The sequence below is a fragment of the Pan paniscus genome, chromosome 16 (genome assembly GCF_029289425.2).
Source record: "Pan paniscus chromosome 16, NHGRI_mPanPan1-v2.0_pri, whole genome shotgun sequence".
NCBI classification, from domain to species: Eukaryota; Metazoa; Chordata; class Mammalia; order Primates; family Hominidae; genus Pan; species Pan paniscus.
Genome location: NC_073265.2, coordinates 33,102,750 through 33,120,907, shown reverse-complemented (window position 1 = coordinate 33,120,907; position 18,158 = coordinate 33,102,750). Strand labels below are relative to the sequence as shown.

At 41.6% G+C, this 18,158-nt stretch overlaps 1 protein-coding gene across 3 annotated transcripts in view; it reads right to left on the bottom strand.

The window, feature by feature from the left end:
- Positions 1-763: 763 nt before the first annotated feature.
- The window catches only part of WDR76 (WD repeat domain 76), a 41,502-nt gene continuing 24,107 nt past the window's right edge, over positions 764-18,158 (bottom strand). For all 3 annotated transcript variants that reach the window (XM_003814953.4, XM_003814952.4, XM_034938666.3), the window contains exons 9-13: positions 17,853-18,011; positions 11,955-12,172; positions 10,312-10,464; positions 7,754-7,807; positions 764-3,054 (exon numbers count right to left, since the gene is read on the bottom strand). In XM_003814953.4, the coding sequence (XP_003815001.1) occupies positions 2,790-3,054; positions 7,754-7,807; positions 10,312-10,464; positions 11,955-12,172; positions 17,853-18,011 (849 nt within the window). In that variant the 3' untranslated portion in view covers positions 764-2,789. The remainder of the gene's footprint in view (positions 3,055-7,753; positions 7,808-10,311; positions 10,465-11,954; positions 12,173-17,852; positions 18,012-18,158) is intronic.

Below are 18,158 nucleotides of genomic sequence, written 5' to 3'. Positions count from 1 at the left end.
ATTGAAGTTTTTGGAATCTGAAGTTAGAGGGCATATATTTCCTCTTCTCAGATTGATTCAGAAGGCATGTGTGTCTTCTCCCCCACCCTACCCCATGTACTGTACATTAGCTGAAAGGATTTAAATCCTTGTATCCATAGCCCTAAGGCTCCCTGTTTTCCTGGAGAACTCCCCTTGCAAAATCTTCTTGGTGGAAAGGAAGCTCAAAGACCAGAATACTAAAATAGGACTTAAGCAACTCAGATTCTATTAATTCCTAATCATTTGTGGTCTCTCCTAGTCTGACCAAGTCTCTGACAACCAAAAATGAGAATTGTCTGCTCCTTCCTTAAAAGTTACATAACAAAAGCCTGGGTATCTTAAAAAAAAAAAAAAAAAAAAAAACTCAAGCGGAATTCAGAGCTTAAGAGATATCATAAAGGCCAAACTTACAGAAAAGGCTTATCCCGAAGGAGGCAATCATAATACACACATAATTACAGAAGCCACACAGCTGTAGCCAAGTCTGTGGGAGAAGTACCTTTCACTACAGATTACACAGTGTAAGAATGTCCCAAGGGAGACAATTTTCTTTTATGTGCTGTCTAGATTTAAACAATTACTCCATTAGAAAGCTTATCGCCAATAAAAAAAAAAAAAGTCCCTACTCATTCTCCTTCCTTCCTGCACTGCCTGAAGATATAACTCTATTAAGTGTAATTGAATATAAATAGCACTGTTTATGAAGCCACAATGGCAAAAGAAACCACAAAAGTGAGGAACATCAAGAATTTGCTAACATTTATTGACGAGCCCAGGCAATTACTGCCAAGTATTCAAAGCTTAAATGATGGTACTAATTTGATTGAGAGTAGTTTTCAGCATCTTTAAAAACAAAAACAAAAACAATTCCCGTAGAACTAACCACTCTAGAACCCATGAGATTAATTGGTATAGAAATGAAAAAGGGAGCCTAAAGCCTTTACGATGTTTCCTGAACAGTTTAATTATAACTCAACCTCACCTAGCTTTTCTTTCCCTTTATAAATTAACATTTCCATCTCACTTGTCAATTCCTCTACTTATATCAACTAGAAAATAGAGAACTATTGCTTATAAACACCTAAACCTATTAAAAAACTAAACCTTTTTACACTTAGATTACAGAGAAGAAAATTATTTAGAAATTGGTTTTCAAGGAAATTGTATATCACTATATTTCTCTGATATACAATTATGGGAAAATATTTCCTCTTAGAATTCAAACATATTGCCAAAGCCATTTACAAGTCTTTCAGTATTTGGCAATGAAGAATAATGAAAAAAGTTGGATAGATGTCACACAGTAATATTAGTAACTGATTTGGCAGCTCCCCTCCCAACAACAAACACATTGAAATTACCATAACTTCTGAAAAGGAAACATTTTCATAAAATACCAAAAGTGGTGAGTATTTCATAATATTCCCCCAAATACAAGTAAGAATGAAGGTATTCACTTAACAGGCTATTGAATTTCCTTTGGACAGTTTAAAGATCGGGACAGGTAAGCCTGGGGCCTTCTTCATTCTAAGCAGTAGCTTTAACTTCTTTATCCATTACCCATGGTACTATAGTAATAAAATATATATATATATATATTTTACATCAGAATACACATAAACATATATACCTAACAAATATATATGCATATGTAACTAAGTTTTACCAAACAATACTTACTCAAATATATTTTCCGTTCTTTACAAATTCTTTCCTTTTCATTTTTTTCAACACCAGTCATTGTCATTTAACTTGATTTCATGTGAAGAGCAAAAACCCAGTCTGAAAAACACAGGTCTGAGGCAATCTTATACTGGAATGCCGGGACCAGGGCAGATCCCAACCCGGTGCTTGGGAGTCCTGCCTGTGTCTCAGGAGCCATCTAGAGTAAAGGGAAAGTACAGACAGACCCAGACCCCGCCCTGGGTAACCAAAGCTGCTCAGCAATTATCTTGGCATTTCACGTAAGACTTAACCTACAGGCAGGGTTCTCAGTTAAAAAAAGTTCTCAGTTAAAAAAATCAAGTTTCAAAATCACTGAGTTAGATTACCTTTCCGGGTCCCCTTCCAGTGTGTGAGTCTAGAAATAAGTATTCATTATAAACTATAAAATAAGCCACAAATCACTATAGAATCAAAACTGTATCATTAGATCACAAAAACTTTAATAGTCAAAGCTTTGTAATTTATAATGTTAGAATTTCTCAACATACTGTCTTGATTACAAGTTCTGATGGCCAGGCATGGTGGCTCATGCCTGTAATTCCAGCACTTTTGGAGGCCGAGGCGGGCAGATCACCTGAGGTCAGGAGCTCGAGACCAGCCTGGCCAACATGATGAAACCCCATCTCTACTAAAAATACAAAAAAAAAAAGCCAGGCGTGGTGGCAGGTGCCTGTAATCCCAGCTACTTAGGAGTCTGAGGCAGGAGAATCGCTTGAACCTGGGAGGCGGAGGTTGCGGTGAGCCAAGATCGCGCTATTGCACTCCAGCCTGGGCAACAAGAGCAAAACTCCATCTCAAAAAAAAAAAAAAAAAGTCCTGACGGCACCTCAGCCTCCCCTCAAATTCCCTCCCCGTCCTGCAGAAGCAACCCTCCAAGACTTCTCCCTTACTAAAAGTACACTCTTCTTATAGTCTTATTAATAAAACAATGTTATATTTGCTAAATGTAACACATTACCACATAAACACACTAAGGCACGCCGATTACTAGGCTCCTTAGACAGTGGTCAATTTGAACAAATTGATGTTCCTAAACCAAAAACTCAGCAGCTTTTTTCATTCATAAAAACATGTATCTTCCCGCTGGAATTACCTCCAGCCAAAATATACCGAGTTGGGTGCATGGCATTGATGGAACACACAGAGACAAGGTATTCTCCACCAAACGAATGCACCCTCTTTCCTGTCTCATGGAAGATTTCTACCCGTCGTGGATGGGCCATGCTGCCAACTATGACACAGTCTTCTTGTTTAGGATCCCACATGGCTTGGAACCTGGTCAGCCATCGCCCAGTGAAAGTGTTGTGCCTAGTGAGGAAAACAATATATTTTTTAAATGAAGTAAGGTTAAATAAGGTAGCACTGGGCAGAGGGTAAAGACGGCATTGCTCCCAAATGCTAGTTTTCTCTGCCAAGTTTCTTCTCATTAAGTTACTGAGTTACCACCAACCTTACCTCATCCTTACAGGACTGAACCTCTGGACAGAGACGATATCCTCCTCATCTAAAAATCTCCCAAAATAAAACATATGGAGCCCTTTATAGTTCCCAAAAGCAAAAACAGAAGTACTGCCCTTTTAGTCGTTTTGCCTTAATATCACTAACAATCCTTTTTCATTAAAGTATGGACTACAGAGAAACACATTTCCCACTGCCACTTAAATGACCCCATCATTAATGAAAATTCTTACCCCCTAGAATAGTCACCCTACATAAATTTTTTAAAAATATACATAATATGGCCAGGCACAGTGGCCCAAGCCTGTCATCCCAGCACTTTGGGAGGCCGAGGCAGGTGGAACACCTGAGGTCAGGAGTTCGAGACCAGCCTGTCCAACACGGCGAAACCCAGTCTACTAACAACACAAAAATTGGCCAGGTACAGTGGCTCACACCTGTAATCCCAGCACTTTGGGAGGCCAAGAGGGTGGATCATTCAAGGTCAGGAGTTCGAGACAGCCTGGCCAACATGGTGAAACCCCGTCTCTACTAAAAATAGGAAAATTAGCTGGCCATGGTGGCGGGTGCCTGTAATCCCAGCTCCTAGGGAGGCTGAGGCCGGAGAATCACTTGAACCCAGGAGATGGAGGCTACAGTGAGCCAAGATTGCACCACTGCATTCCAGCCTGGGCAACAGAGTGAGACTCTGTCTCAAAAAAAATTAAAATAAAAATACAAAAAGTAGCCAGGCATGGTGGTGCTTGCCTGTAATCCCAGCTACTGGGGAGGCTGAGGCAGGAGAATCGCTTGAACCCAGGAGATGGAGGCTACAGTGAGCCGAGATTGCACCACTGCATTCCAGCCTGGGCAACAGAGTGAGATTCTGTCTCAAAAAAAAAAAAAAAATACAAAAATTAGCCAGGCATGGTGGCGCTTGCCTGTAATCCCAGCTACTGGGGAGGCTGAGGCAGAATTGCTTGAACCCGGGAGGTGGAGGTTGCAGCGAGCTGAGATCGCGCCACTGCACTCCAGCCCCCGTGTCAGAGGGAGACTCCATTTCAAAAAATAAAAATTAAAAATTAAAAAAATAAAATAAATATACATAATACTGGCTGGGCACAGTGGCTCATGCCTAAATCCCAGCACTTTGCGGGGCTGAGGAAGGTGGATCATCTGAGGTCAGGAGTTCAAGACCAGCCTGACCAACATGGTGAAATCCCTCTCCACTAAAAATAGGAAAGTTAGCCAGGCATTGTGGCTCATGCCTATAATCCAGCTACTCAGGAGGCTGAGGCACGAGAACTGCTTGAACCCAGGAGGCGGAGGTTGCAGTGAGCCCAGATCATGCCACTGCACTCCAGCTTGGGCAACAAGAGCAAGACTCCGTTTAAAAAAAAAAAGAAAACAAATAATTAAAAAATGGGCAAAAGATCTGAATACACACTTCTCAAAAGACGATATACAAATGGCCAATTATATGAAAATACGTTCAGTATCACTAATCAGTGAAATGCAAGGTAAAACCACAATGAGATACCACCTTACATCTACTAGAATGGCCATTATGAAAACAACAAAAGATAGCAAGTATTGGTAAAGATATGGAGAAGAAGGACCCCTTGTACATTGTTGGTGGAAATGTAAATTGTTGCAGCCATAATGGAAAACAGTATGAGGTTCCTCAAAAAAGTAACAATGGCACTACCATATGATCCAGCAATCCCACTACTGAGAATATATCCAAAGGAAATGAACTATCTATGAGATACCTGTACTCCCACATTCACTCTCACATCTAAGATATGGAATCAACAAATCAATGGATAAATGAATAAAGAAAACATAGTATATACACATAACGGAATACTATTCCACTTAAAACAAGAAAATCCTGTCATGGATGAACCTGGAGACATTATGTTAAGTAAAACAAGCCAGGTACAGAAAGACATATACCACATGACCTCACTCATATGGGGAATATTAAAAAGCTGAGGCTGGTTGAAAGGTAGTAACTTATCTTAATTGATTGTTCACAGTCAACAGATAAAACTCTTTGTTCTACTCTTTCCCACCTTCTCACTACTACACTTGACTAGTCTAAAAAATAATAATAAATAAAAAATAACAAAGTTGTAAGGCCGGGCATGATGGCTCATGCCTGTAATGCCAACACTTCGGGAGGCCCACGTGGGAGGATCGGTTGAGGCCAGGAGTTCCAGACCAGCCTGGGCAACAGCAAGTCCTCATCTCTACAAATAATTTTTTTAACTAGCAGAGCATGGTTGTGTGTGTCTGAAGTCCCATCTACTTGGGAGGCTGAGGCAAGAGGACTGCTCAAGTCCAGGAGATTGAGGCTGAAGTGAGCCATGATCATGCCACCACACTCCATACTGGGCAAGGGAGCGAGACCCTGTTTCTTTTAAAAAAAAAAAAAAAGAGAGGGAAAGGTTTGGGGAGATGTTGGTCAAAAACTATTAAATTTCAGTTAATAGGAGAAATACATTCAAGAGGTCTATTGTACATCAGGATGACTATAGTCAATATATTATATTCTTGAAGATTGCTGACAGATTTTAAGTGTTCTCATCACAAAAAAATGGTAAGTACGTGAGGTAATACATATGTTAATTAGCTTGATTTAGCCATTCCACAATGTATATATTTCAAAACATGTTGTACATGATAAATACACACAATTTTATTAGTCAATTAAAAAATAAGACTGGATGCAGTGGCTCATGTCTGTAATCTCAGCACTTTAGGAGGCCAAGGCAAGCGGATCACTTGAGGCCAGAAGTTCAAAACCAGCCTGGCCAACATGGGAAACCCTGTCTCTACTAAAAAAAATACAAAAATTAGTGGGGCATAGTGGTGCATGCCGGTAGTCCCAGCTACTCAAGAGGTTGAGGCAGGAGAATTGCCTGAACCCAGGAGGCAGAGGCTGCAGTGAGCCGAGATCGTGCCAGTGCACTCCAGCCTGGACAACAGAGCGAGACTCTGTCTCTAAATAAAATAAAATAGGCTGGGCACAGTGGCTCACACTTGTAATCCCAGCACTTTGGGAGGCCAAGGTGGGTGGCCGCTTGAGGTCAAAAGTTAGAGACCAGCCTAACCAATGTGGAGAAACCTCATCTCTACTAAAAATACAGAAATTAGGCTGGGTGTGGTGGCTCACGCCTGTAATCCCAGCACTTTGGGAGGCCGAGGCAGGTGGGTCACGAGGTCAGGAGATGGAGACCATCCTGGCTAACACAGTGAAACCCCGTCTCTACTAAAAATACAAAAAATTCGCCGGGCATGGTGGCAGGCGCCTGTAGTCCCAGCTACTCAGGAGGCTGAGGCAGGAGAATGGCATGAACCAGGGAGGTGGAGCTTGTAGTGAGCCGAGATCGCGAGCCTGCACTCCAGCCTGGACAACAGAGTGAGACTCTGTCTCAAAAAAAAACAAAAAAAACAAAACAAAAAAAAACAGAAATTAGCCAGGCAGGGTGGCGTGCACCTGTAATCCCAGCTTCTTGGGAGGCTGAAGCAGAATTGCTTGAACCCAGGAGGCGGAGGCTGCAGTGAGCCAAGATCATGCCACTGCACTCCAGCCTGGGCTACAAAGTGAGACTCTATCTTAAAAAAAAAATTAAAAAAAAAAAAAAATTGTGGACCTGAAAAAAAAAAAAAAAGAAACTGATAAAATGGAACAAAATGTATGAAGCAACAATCAATGTATATCACACACTATTCGCAACTTCATAAATACTGACAAAGGGGAATATCAAGGAGAAGGCATTGAGTAAAGTTTGATGTAAAATACACACATACAAGGCCGGGCGCCGTGGCTTACGCCTGTAATCCCAGCACTTTGGGAGGCCGAGGCGGGTGGATCACAAGATCAGGAGTTCGAGACCAGCCTGACCAACATGATGAAACCCCGTCGCTACTAAAGATACAAAAAATTAGCTGGGCATAGTGGTGCATGCCTGTAATCCCAGCTACTCAGGAGGCTGAGGCAGGAGAATAGCTTGAACCTAAGAGGTGAAGATTGCAGTGAGCAGAGATCACGCCACTGCACTCCAGCCTAGGCAACAGAGTGACACTCCGTCTCAAAAAAAAAAAAAAAAAAAAAAAATACACAAATACATTCAAAGTAGTTGATGCAAGAGTATAATCAAAGAAATGAAGTGGGAAGATGGGGAAGCCCTCAAGGCCCAGAATAAACAGACACAAATAAACAGACCTTCAGACAGTCTCATCAGCAAGTGAGTAGTTACAGTCTTCTTTAATAAGATAATATGAGTAATTCAGTTCAGAATAGTCATTAACCTTAACCAAAAATAACCTCCCACCTGCAGAGAACAGCTACTGACTACAAGAGACTGAACCTCTACAGACACAGGGAACCTGGAAGCAAGAACCCTTCTGGATAGGAACTAGCAAACTGGGACACTTATAATTTTTGTATTCAAAAATCAGGACTATTACATCTCTTTGACAATCAGATGTCTAATGTATGCACTGCAACAAATAGTTCATAGTAATCCATATCTACATTATTTGGCATATAGAAGCCTACCTGATGGTGGTGAGGAGCGGAATCTTAGAAGATATACAGCTGCTGTCAAAAATTCTGCAAAATAAAGAGAGTAAGACATTCTTCTGTTACTTAAAAACTTTCTGAAATAAATATCAGTGTATTTAACAAGCTTCTCATTAATTCATGGTATGAAATATATAACTGTCACTTAAAAATATGTAGGATCAGGCCGGGTTTAGAGGCCCATGCCTGTAATCCACAGGAGGATCACCTGAGGCCAAGAGTTTGAAACCAACCTGGGCAATACAGTGAGACCCATCTGTACAAAAAATTTAAAAATTATCTGGGCGTGGGGCACATGCCTGTAGTCCGAGCTACTCAGGAGGCTGAGGTGAGAAGATCACTTGAGCCCAGGAGTTTGAGATTACACTAAGCTATGATCACACTACTGCACTCCAGCCTGAGCAACAGAGCGAGAACCTTGTCTACAAAAAAAAAAGAGTAAGATCAGGCGCTAACAAATCTTGGTCAAGATACTAAACAAAAGTTACAAGACGTTTTATAAAATAAGTCAGTGCTTATAGTTTAGCGTAGAAATCATTTGGCTGAGTGTTGTGGCTCATGCCTGTAATCTCAGCACTTTGAGGCCAAGGTGGGAGGATCACTTGAAGCCAGGAGTTTGAGACCAGCCTGGGCAATATAGTGAGACCCTATCACTACAAAAAAAAATTAAAAAAAAAAAAAAAAAAGCCAGGTATGGTGGCACATGCCTCTAGACCCAGCTTCCCACATGGGAAGCTGAGGCAGTAAGATTGCTAGAGCCCGTAAGTTGGCTGGAGCCCAGCACGTCAGGGTTGTAGTGAGCCATGATCATGCCACTGCACTCCAGCCTGGGCAACAAAGAGATACTGTCTCTAAAAAAACATCAATAATGATAAATGAATAGAAATAAAATGCCCATTCTAAAGCGATCATCTGAACTGTAAAACTATATACAAAATTCACAAAAACATGGGACATAAAGGATGTGGCCTGAAAATGTACAAATCACCTAAAAGTACATCTGTGTATCAAGAGCAGTTTCCCTGAGACTCATCAGCTGAAGGCCTGATAGTGTCATTTCCAGACTAAGACCAACCAGCAACAAAGGAGAGGAGTTGTGTTTTGGTTTTCAAGAGACAACGTCTCATTCTGATGCCCAGGCTGAAGTGCAATGGCACCGTCACAGCTCACTAAAGCCTCAACCTCCTAGGCTCAAGTGATCCTCCCGCCTCAGCCTCCCAAGTAGCTGGGACTATAAGTACACACTACCATATCTGGCTAATTTTTTCTGTAGAGACAGGGTCTCTCCTTGGTGCCCAGGCTGGTCTCGAACTCCTGGGCTCAAGTGATCCTCCCACCTCAGCCTCCCGAAATGCTGGGATTATAGGCATAAGCCACTGCACCTGGCCAAAGAGAGGAATTTTTATACAGCAGTTGGAGAGGAGTCTAGAAGCCTCCACTGAGCACTACAGCAGAAGGAAACTAACAGCATCACCACCTCCTTCTCTTCTCCTTGTGCCTAGCTTTTCTAGTGTGGTTTGCTGGCACTAGAGTTTATTGCCTAAATAGATTAGTAGAAAGCCAAACCACTAATAGTTAATATAACAAGAGTAAACTGCAGTGTAAACGAACAGGAACAGAACAAGCAGCTTTTGAGACAAAGGAAACTACATGAGTGGAAACGGGATCCTGGCCTACCATTCCCGGGTGACTCTCTTCCTACAACACCTGGTTAATACTCACAGACTTTGCTAGAAACTAACTAGACACCTGTCACACACTGCAGACCACGCTCTTCCCATCAGGTGGGTTTAAACAGAAACTGGGTGCCATTCTGGAGCCTGGTGAACAGTATACATTCAACTGAATAATATATGAATTCCAAAATCACTTAAGGTAAAACTCTCATAAACTGAAAACTGCTTGAAATTTTAAGCAAAATCAGGGATTCTAAAAGAGAACAAAATAATTTTCCTATGTGATTACACTAATGTTCCCGACATCTTTATTGACACTGTTTTCTGTTTTTTGTTCGATTGGTTTATATTACACTTTAAATCCATTTTTAGGAAGTAGCTATAGAAGGGTACTAAAGCTAAAACCCTAGAACTATAAAACCATATCCAATAGTTTGTATAGAATCCCAGTTTTTGCTCTTTTCTGTCTGCCCATGGTCTGGGGCTCTGCAATTTCCATTCAGCACTTCACTTGCAGAATAGATCCCACTGACCCCAAAGTATGCTAAAATTATCTCCTTTTCAGGATACTACACAGCCTGGTTTCTGGGATTCTTCAGTGCTTAAAGGGAAGCCAGACCATAAACCCCCCAGGGTAGCTACGGACCTTTGCCAGTCTCAAGGAAATTTCCAGGACCCAAAAACCGCTGAAAAGCCATTAAATACAGGTCACCAGTCTTTAGGAACCTAGATATGACTACTAAACAATAACACTAGCAATTTAATAGGGAACAGCAGTAAACAAAGCTTTTGGTTTACTGACACAGTAGCTGTAGACTCTTTAGATTCCTTAAAAACATTTCTGCCTTCCCAATTTACCTCAGATTACAATCGGCACATGTGGTCACCACTCTGTTACCAGTAAGAGGTGAAAAATAGGCGGAAGCAATGCTCTTTGTATGTTCAGTCAAAGAAATCAAAGGCTGACTTCTCCTGGAATTCAATTGCCTTGCATCATAAATATGAGTATCCCTGTAATGGGAGAAACAATGATCAATGTTGCCATAGTACATGTAATGAACCTCTACAACAGGGCTAAACATAAGTTAGACACTCACATACTTGCTATACTGAAGAACATTTAAGACAGAACTCTCAGCCAGGTGTGGTGGCTCAAGTCTGTAATCCCAGCACTTTGGGAGGCGGAGGCAGGTGGATCATCTGAGATCAGGAGTTCGAAACCAGCCTCAACATGGAGAAACCCCGTCTCTACTAAAAATACAAGATTAATGTGGTGGTGCATGCCTGTAATCCCAGCTACTTGGGAGGCTGAGGCAGGAGAATTGCTTGAACCTGGGAGGCGGAGGTTGCAGTGAGCCGAGATCGCGCCATTGCACTCCAGCCTGGGCAACAAGAGCAAAACTCCATTTCAAAAAAAAAAAAAAAGACAGAACTCTCTAAGGCCAGGCATGGTGGCTCACGCCTGTAATCCCAGCACTTTGGGAGGCCAAGGCAGGTGGATCACAGGGTCAGGAGTTCAAGACCAGCCTGGCCAAGACGGTGAGACCCTGTCTCTACTAAAAATACAAACATTAGCTAGGTATGGTACTGCGCGCCTATAATCCCAGCTACTCAGGAGGCTGAAGCAGAAGAATCGCTTGAACCTGGGAGGCGGAGGTTGCAGTGAGCTGAGAGTAAGACTCCATCTCAAAAAAAAAAAAAAAAAAAGACAGAACCCTCTAATACACTTATTAATTTTCCCAAAACTGGTATAGATAACAAGTACAATACTAGACACATCTCAAAACTATAGCAGATACTTGGATCCAGTGTGTACAGAAAGACTTTTTTTTTTTTTTTTTTTGGAGACAAGAGTCTCGCTCTGTCATCCAGGCTGGAGTGCAATGGTGCAATCTTGGCTCACTGCAACTTCCGCCTCCTGTGTTCAAGTGATTCTCCTGCCTCAGCCTCCCAAGTACCTGGGATTACAGGTGCATGCCACCACACCTGGTTAGTTTTTGTATTTTTAGTAGAGACAGGGTCTCACCATATTGGCCAGGCTGGTCTCAAACTCCTGACCTCAAGTGATCTGCCTGCCTCAGCCTCCCAAAGGGCTGGGATTACAGGCATGAGCCACCACGCCCAGCTGTCAAGTTTCTAGTTGGTTTTTCAATCCTTCCAAGAAAAAAGTTAACACAGGCCAACAAGTTATAGGTCACATATAACTTTTTTTTCTGTGAAATTTAAATTTTCTTCTCATAAGAGGCGAATGCATATAATGCCAAGGAAAACAAAAATTTCTTTCAGCTTTTTCACTATTTATCAAATCTAAAAGAATTTTTCATTTTCAAAAAAAATCACTCAAGTCTCAATCAGTATAGAAAGGAAAATTACTTGGCCTTTGGGTATTACAAAAGGAATACCTTTTGTAATATTGTATTACAATATCTTTGACAACCAAACTAAACCATGTAATTGTGACATTAAAAGGTCTAAGTCATAAAGTCTTATAAAGACCATACCTCAATCCGGCAGTGATAAAATACTGTCTATGCACTGGGTGGACATGAACAGTTCTTATTTTTCCCATAGAAGAACTGGTAAGTTTCTCATAAGAAGTTCCAGGTGTCCGTCTATCCACCAGTGACATATTTCCATCCCAGTGTCCTACTATTAAAGTGGAGGCATCTTCTGCCAGGAAGTCGAAGGAGGAAAAGCTACTTCTTTCATTTCTATACACCTAAGAATATAAGTAATAATCAGCTTATATCACACTCTTCTTGCAAAGAAAGCCAAAGCATAAATTCTTTGGTAAAAGGGTTATAAAACACTTTACCCAAATAACCTCATTTATCCTCTCATCATCCCCATCAGATGCACAGGACATAATGGAAACACAATCAGGGTATTTGGGGTTCCATTACCTTCAATATTTATCATTTCTATGTGTTGGGAACATTTCAAGTCCTCTCTTCTGGCTATTTTAAAATATACAATACACTGTTGTTAACTATAGTTACCCTATTCTGCTACTGAACATTAGAACTTATTCCTTCTAACTGAAAATTAAAAAAAAAAAAAAAAGAAGCAAAGGCACTGATCAGCTGTGTCTACAATTAAATGGCCCATCTACCCATGTCAGGGCTACATCCCAAATCTCTCAATCCAATAAACCTCAGTTCCAGATCTACCCTGTGAAACTTAACAGAAAAGAACTGAATCTGAATTCTACCCAATTGAAATTATATTTTAATATGCAAAGTAACTTTGCCAACCAAGTCCAAGACACACAGCTGAATGCTCACCTACTCTCAGTAGAAGAGTAAATATATACATTTTTTGACAGTTAATCAGGCTACATCTATCAAAATGTTTAATGCTTATACTTTTTGACCCAGTAATTTCACTAAGAGATCTATAAAAATGTCTGCTGCAAGACTGCTTATAATAGCAATAAGAAGCAACATAAATATCCACCAAGAGAGATCTGGTTAAATAAATGATGATCCACCTCTATTTTGAAATACCATGCAATGCTAAAAAGAATAAGGTAGTTTTATAGTATTAACTGTCCAAGATATACTATTAAGTGAAAAGAGTTGCAAAAGGCTATGTATATTAGTATGAAGCCATTAGTATAAAGAAGAGGAGAAAAAAAATGTATAACTATATGCTTGTAAGCATAGGTGTACTTTGTGGAAGCATACTCAAGATATGCAACAACGGTTACTTGTGATAATGGGAATGAAGAACAGGCAGATTTACTTTCATATCTGATTTACTGTAAATATTTTATCATGAGCGTGGTTTTTTTTTTTTGAGACAGAGTCTCACTCTGTTGCCCAGGCTGGAGTACAGTGGCACGATCTCGGCTCAATGCAATCTCCGCCTCCTGGCTTCAAGTGATTCTCCTGCCTCAGCCTCCCAAGTAGCTAAGATTACAGGTGCGTGCCACCATGCCCGACTATATCATGAGCACGTTATTAAGTTTTTAATCACATGTAATCTACAATGCAATGACTTTGGGTTTAGGACTCATGCACATAAAGAATAAAAAATAAATCTTCCTGTCAATTAAGAGGGGATGACCACAATTCTTATTGTTGAATCATGAACTGATTTTTAGTTTTAAAAACAAGTGTTATAAACTAAGAATAAATTAATATGCTAAAGGCATCACAACCTTCACACCCCACAAAAAGACCAATATATACAAATGAAAACTTGGCATACTCAATATATTTAAATGATTAAGAGCAGGGGCTTTGGAGTCACACAAATCCTGGTGTAAATTCTTGTTCTGCCATCTATGTCCTTGAGCAACCTCATAAACCTCTCTGCCTCAGTTTTTTCACCTGTTAAATGCAATAACATTACTCATTTTCTAGGGTGTTATAAGGCTTAATGATGTATATAAAGCACACTCAAGATAGTGCCTAGTATAAGGTAACTGTTTAGTCAGTAGTATCTGAAACAAATTACGAATATATGCAATAGCATGAACGCATCTTAAAACTGTTACTCTAGGTAAAAGCCAGAAACAGAAGTCTACAAATCATATAATTCCAACTGCCTGACATTCAGAAAAAGGCAAAACTATAGGGACAGTAATCACTTCAGTAGTTGCCAGGGATTGCAGGCAGTGGGAGGAGAATGACTACAAAAGGTCATGACGTAATTTTGAGGGAAATGGAAAATTTCTTTTTTTTTTTTTTTTTGAGATGGAGTCTCACTCTGTCACACAGACTAGAGTACAATGGCGCAATCTTGGCTCACTGCAACCTCTGCCTCCTGGGTTCAAGCGATTCTCCCTGGCCTAGCCTTCTGAGTAGCTGGGACTACAGGCGTGAGCCACCATGCCCATCTAATTTTTTGTGTTTTTAGTAGAGATGGGGGTTTCACCATGTTGGCCAGGCTGGTCTCGAACTCCTCACCTCAAGTGATCCACCTGCCTCGGCCTCCCAAAGTGCTGGGATTACAGGCGTGAGCCACTGCGCCCAGCTCTATATCTTGATTATGATAGTTACACATGTGTACACAATTCACCAAAACTCAGAGAATTATACACCTAAAGTGGTAAATTGTACCATATGTAACTTTTTTTTTTTTTTTTGAGAGTCTCCCTCTGTCACCCAGACTGGAGCGCAGTGATGCAATCTCGGCTTACTGGAGCCTCACACTTCCAGGTTCAAGTGATTCTCATGCCTCAGGCCTCCCAAGTAGCTGGGACCACAGGCGCATGCTACCACGCCCAGCTAATTTTTGTATTCTTTTAGAGGTGCGGTTTCACTATGTTGGCCAGGCTGGTCTTGAACTCCTGAGCTCTAGTGATCCACCCTCCTCGGCCTCTGTAAGTGCTGAGATTACAGGTGTGAGCTACTATGCCCAACCTATTCTTTGTATTATTGCAAATAATGCTGGTATGAACATTCCCGTACAAGTTTTTGTGTGGACATGTGCTTTCATTTCTCTTGGGTGTATACCTAGGAGGGATATTGCTAGGTCATATGGTAACTCTGTTTAACATTTAAGGAACTGTCAAACTTTCCCCAACCAACTTTACCATTTCACATACCAATTCTCAAAATATGAGGGTTTCAATTTTTCCACATCATTGCCAACACTTATTACTGGCAAGTATAGTTATCCTAGTGAGTGTAAAGGGGTATCTCATTGTGATTTGCATTTCCCTAATGAATAATGATGCTTAGAATCTTTTCATGTGCTTATTTGCCATTTGTGGGGTTTTTATTTATTTATTTATTTATTTTTGAGACAGAGTCTCGCTCTGTCGCCCAGGCTGGAGTGCAGTGGTGCGATCTCACCTCACTGCAAACTCCACCTCCCGGGTTCAAGCAATTCTGCCTCAGCCTCCCCAGTAGCTGGGACTACAGGTGCCTGCCACCACGCCTGGCTAATTTTTGTATTTTTAGTAGAGATGGGGTTTCACCATGTTGGCCAGGCTGGTCTCAAATTCCTGACCTCAGGTGATCCACCCGCCTCAGCCTCCCAAAGTTCTGGGATTACAGGGGTGAGCCACCGCACCCGGTGCCATTTGTGTTTCTTTAAAGAAATGTTTATTCAGATCCTTTGCCCATTTTTTAATTGGGTTAGCTTTTTTAATTAAGCTATAGGAGTTCTCCACCTATTGTTTTAAAGTCAGGCTTATTGAAATGTAAGTTACAGCCGGGCGTGGTGGCTCATGCCTGTAATACCAGCACTTTGGAAGGCCAAGGTGGGCAGATCACTTGAGCTCAGGAGTTTGAGACCAGCCTGGGCAACATGGCAAAACACCGTCTCTACTAAAAATACAAAAATTAGCCAAGCATGGTGACACATGCCTATAGTTCCAGCTACTCAGGAGGCTTAGGTGGGAGGATCACGTGAGCCTGGGAGGCAGAGGCTGCGGTGAGCCGAGATCAAGCCACTTCACTCCAGCTGGAGTGACAGAGTGAGACCCCCATCTCAAAAAATAAAAATAAGTAAGGCCAGGAGTGGTGGCTCACACCTGTAATCCCAAGACTTTGGGAGGCCAAGGTGGGTGGATCACCTGAGGTCAGGAGTTCAAGACCAGCCTGGCCAACATGGGGAAACCCTGTCTCTACTAAAAATACAAAAATTAGCCAGGTGTGGTGGCACGTGCCTGTAATCCCAGCTACTCAGGAGGATGAGGCAGGAGAATTGCTTGAACCCGGGAGTTGGAGGTTGCAGTGGGCCGAGATTGCACTGCTGCACTGCAGCCTGGGCAACAAGAGCGAGACTCAGTTTCAAAAATAAATATATAAAGAAAGAATAGAAACACAAACGTTCATCAACTGATGAACAGATGAATAAAATGTGGAATACCCATACAATGGCATATTATGCAGCCATAAAAAGGAATGAAGTACTGATACACGGCTACAACATGAATGAACTCTGAATACATTTTGTTAAAGAAACCAGTCACAAAAGACCACAAATTGTATGATTTCATTTACATGAAATGTCCAGAATAGGCAAATCTGACCACACACAGTGGCTCACGCTGTAATCCCAGCACTTTGGGAGGCTGAGGCGGGTGGATTACAAGGTCAGGAGTTCGAGACCAGCCTGGTCAACACGGTGAAACCCCGTCCCTACTAAAAATACAAAAATTAGCTTGGCATGGTGGCATGCGCCTGTAGTCCCAGCTACTCAGGAGGCTGAGGCAGGAGAATCACTTGAACCTGGGAGGCGGAGCTTGCAGTGAGCCAAGATCGCACCACTGCACTCCAGCCTGGGCGACAGAGTGAGACTCCATCTCTACAACAACAACAACAACAACAACAACAAATTACCCGGGCGTGATGATGGGTGCCTGTAATCCCTGCTACTCAGGAGGCTGAGGCAGAAGAATTGCTTGAACCTGGGAGGCAGAAGTTGCAGTGAGCCGAGATCTCGCCACTGCACTCCAGCCTACGTGACGAGAGTGAAACTCCGTCTCAAAAAAAATAAAATAAAAAAGTTCAACTTATAAGACTTATCTTATTGAGGCAATCTGATACAGTTAAGCAAATCTGAAAGTTCATTTCAAATGACATGTTTGTTTTAAACATTAAGTAGAAGATGTCTTATTTTGAGAGAGGGTCTCACTCTGTCACCCAGGCTGAAGTGCAATGATGTATGTGATCACGGCTTTACTACAGCCTCAATCTCCTGGGCTCAAGCAATCCTCACACCTCAGCCTCCTGAGTAGCTGTGACTACAGGCACATGCCACCACACCAAGCTAATTTTTTTTAGAGACAAGGTCTTACTATGTTGCCCAGGCTGATCTTGAACTCCTGGGCTCAAGTGATTCTCCCACCTCAGCCTCCTGAGTAGCTGAGACTACAGGCACACATCACCAAGCTCAGCTAATATCTTTTATTTTTTGTAGAGACAAGGTCTCGCCATGTTGCCCAGGCTGGTCTGGAACTCCTGGCCTGAAGTGAGCCTCCCACCTTGGCTTCCCAAAGTGCTGAGATTACAAGCATGAGCCACCACACCCAGCTAAATACAAGTCTTATGCCTAAAAATAGAAGAGTAAGTTATTTTAGTTAAAAGCTTTGGGAGAGAAAAAAATAAGAAATTTAACAAGCGCAAACACATACTATGTGCCAGGCTCTCTTCTAAGTACTTTATCTGCATAAGCTCATTAAATTCTCATGACAACCCTGTAAGGTCAGTCCTGTTAAATCCCATTTCACAGCTAAGGAAAGTGAGGCACAACAAGGTTAAGCAACTTGTCAAGGTCACACAACTAGTAACAGATGATCTGGGATTTGAACTTAGGCAGCGTAGTTCTCAAAGTCCTTCTGCTATACCACTTCTCCCAATTGGTATAATAATTATTCATGTGGCATTTCGAAGAATCTAGAATATCATCTGAAGTCAGCACGTAAACACATTAACATTTACCTCTTCAAAAATAGCCCTGGAAAAATCCCCACAGCGTAACGTGCCATCATAGCTCAGTGACAGTATGTGGGCCGGATTGGCGGGTGAGAAGTAAAGACAGCTAACTGGCTGACTATGGGGATGAAAAACATAAACTCCATCTTCTTTAGGTTGCTGGGTCTGGAAGAGAGTTGGGGGAAAGGGGAGAGAGAAAAAAACTAGTGAAAAATAGTGATTTTTGCTATGCTATTATGTCATTAAAGAATTTACACTGGATTATATTCAGTCTTTTCTTAGTCTATAATTGTAACCACTCTCCCCGTCACA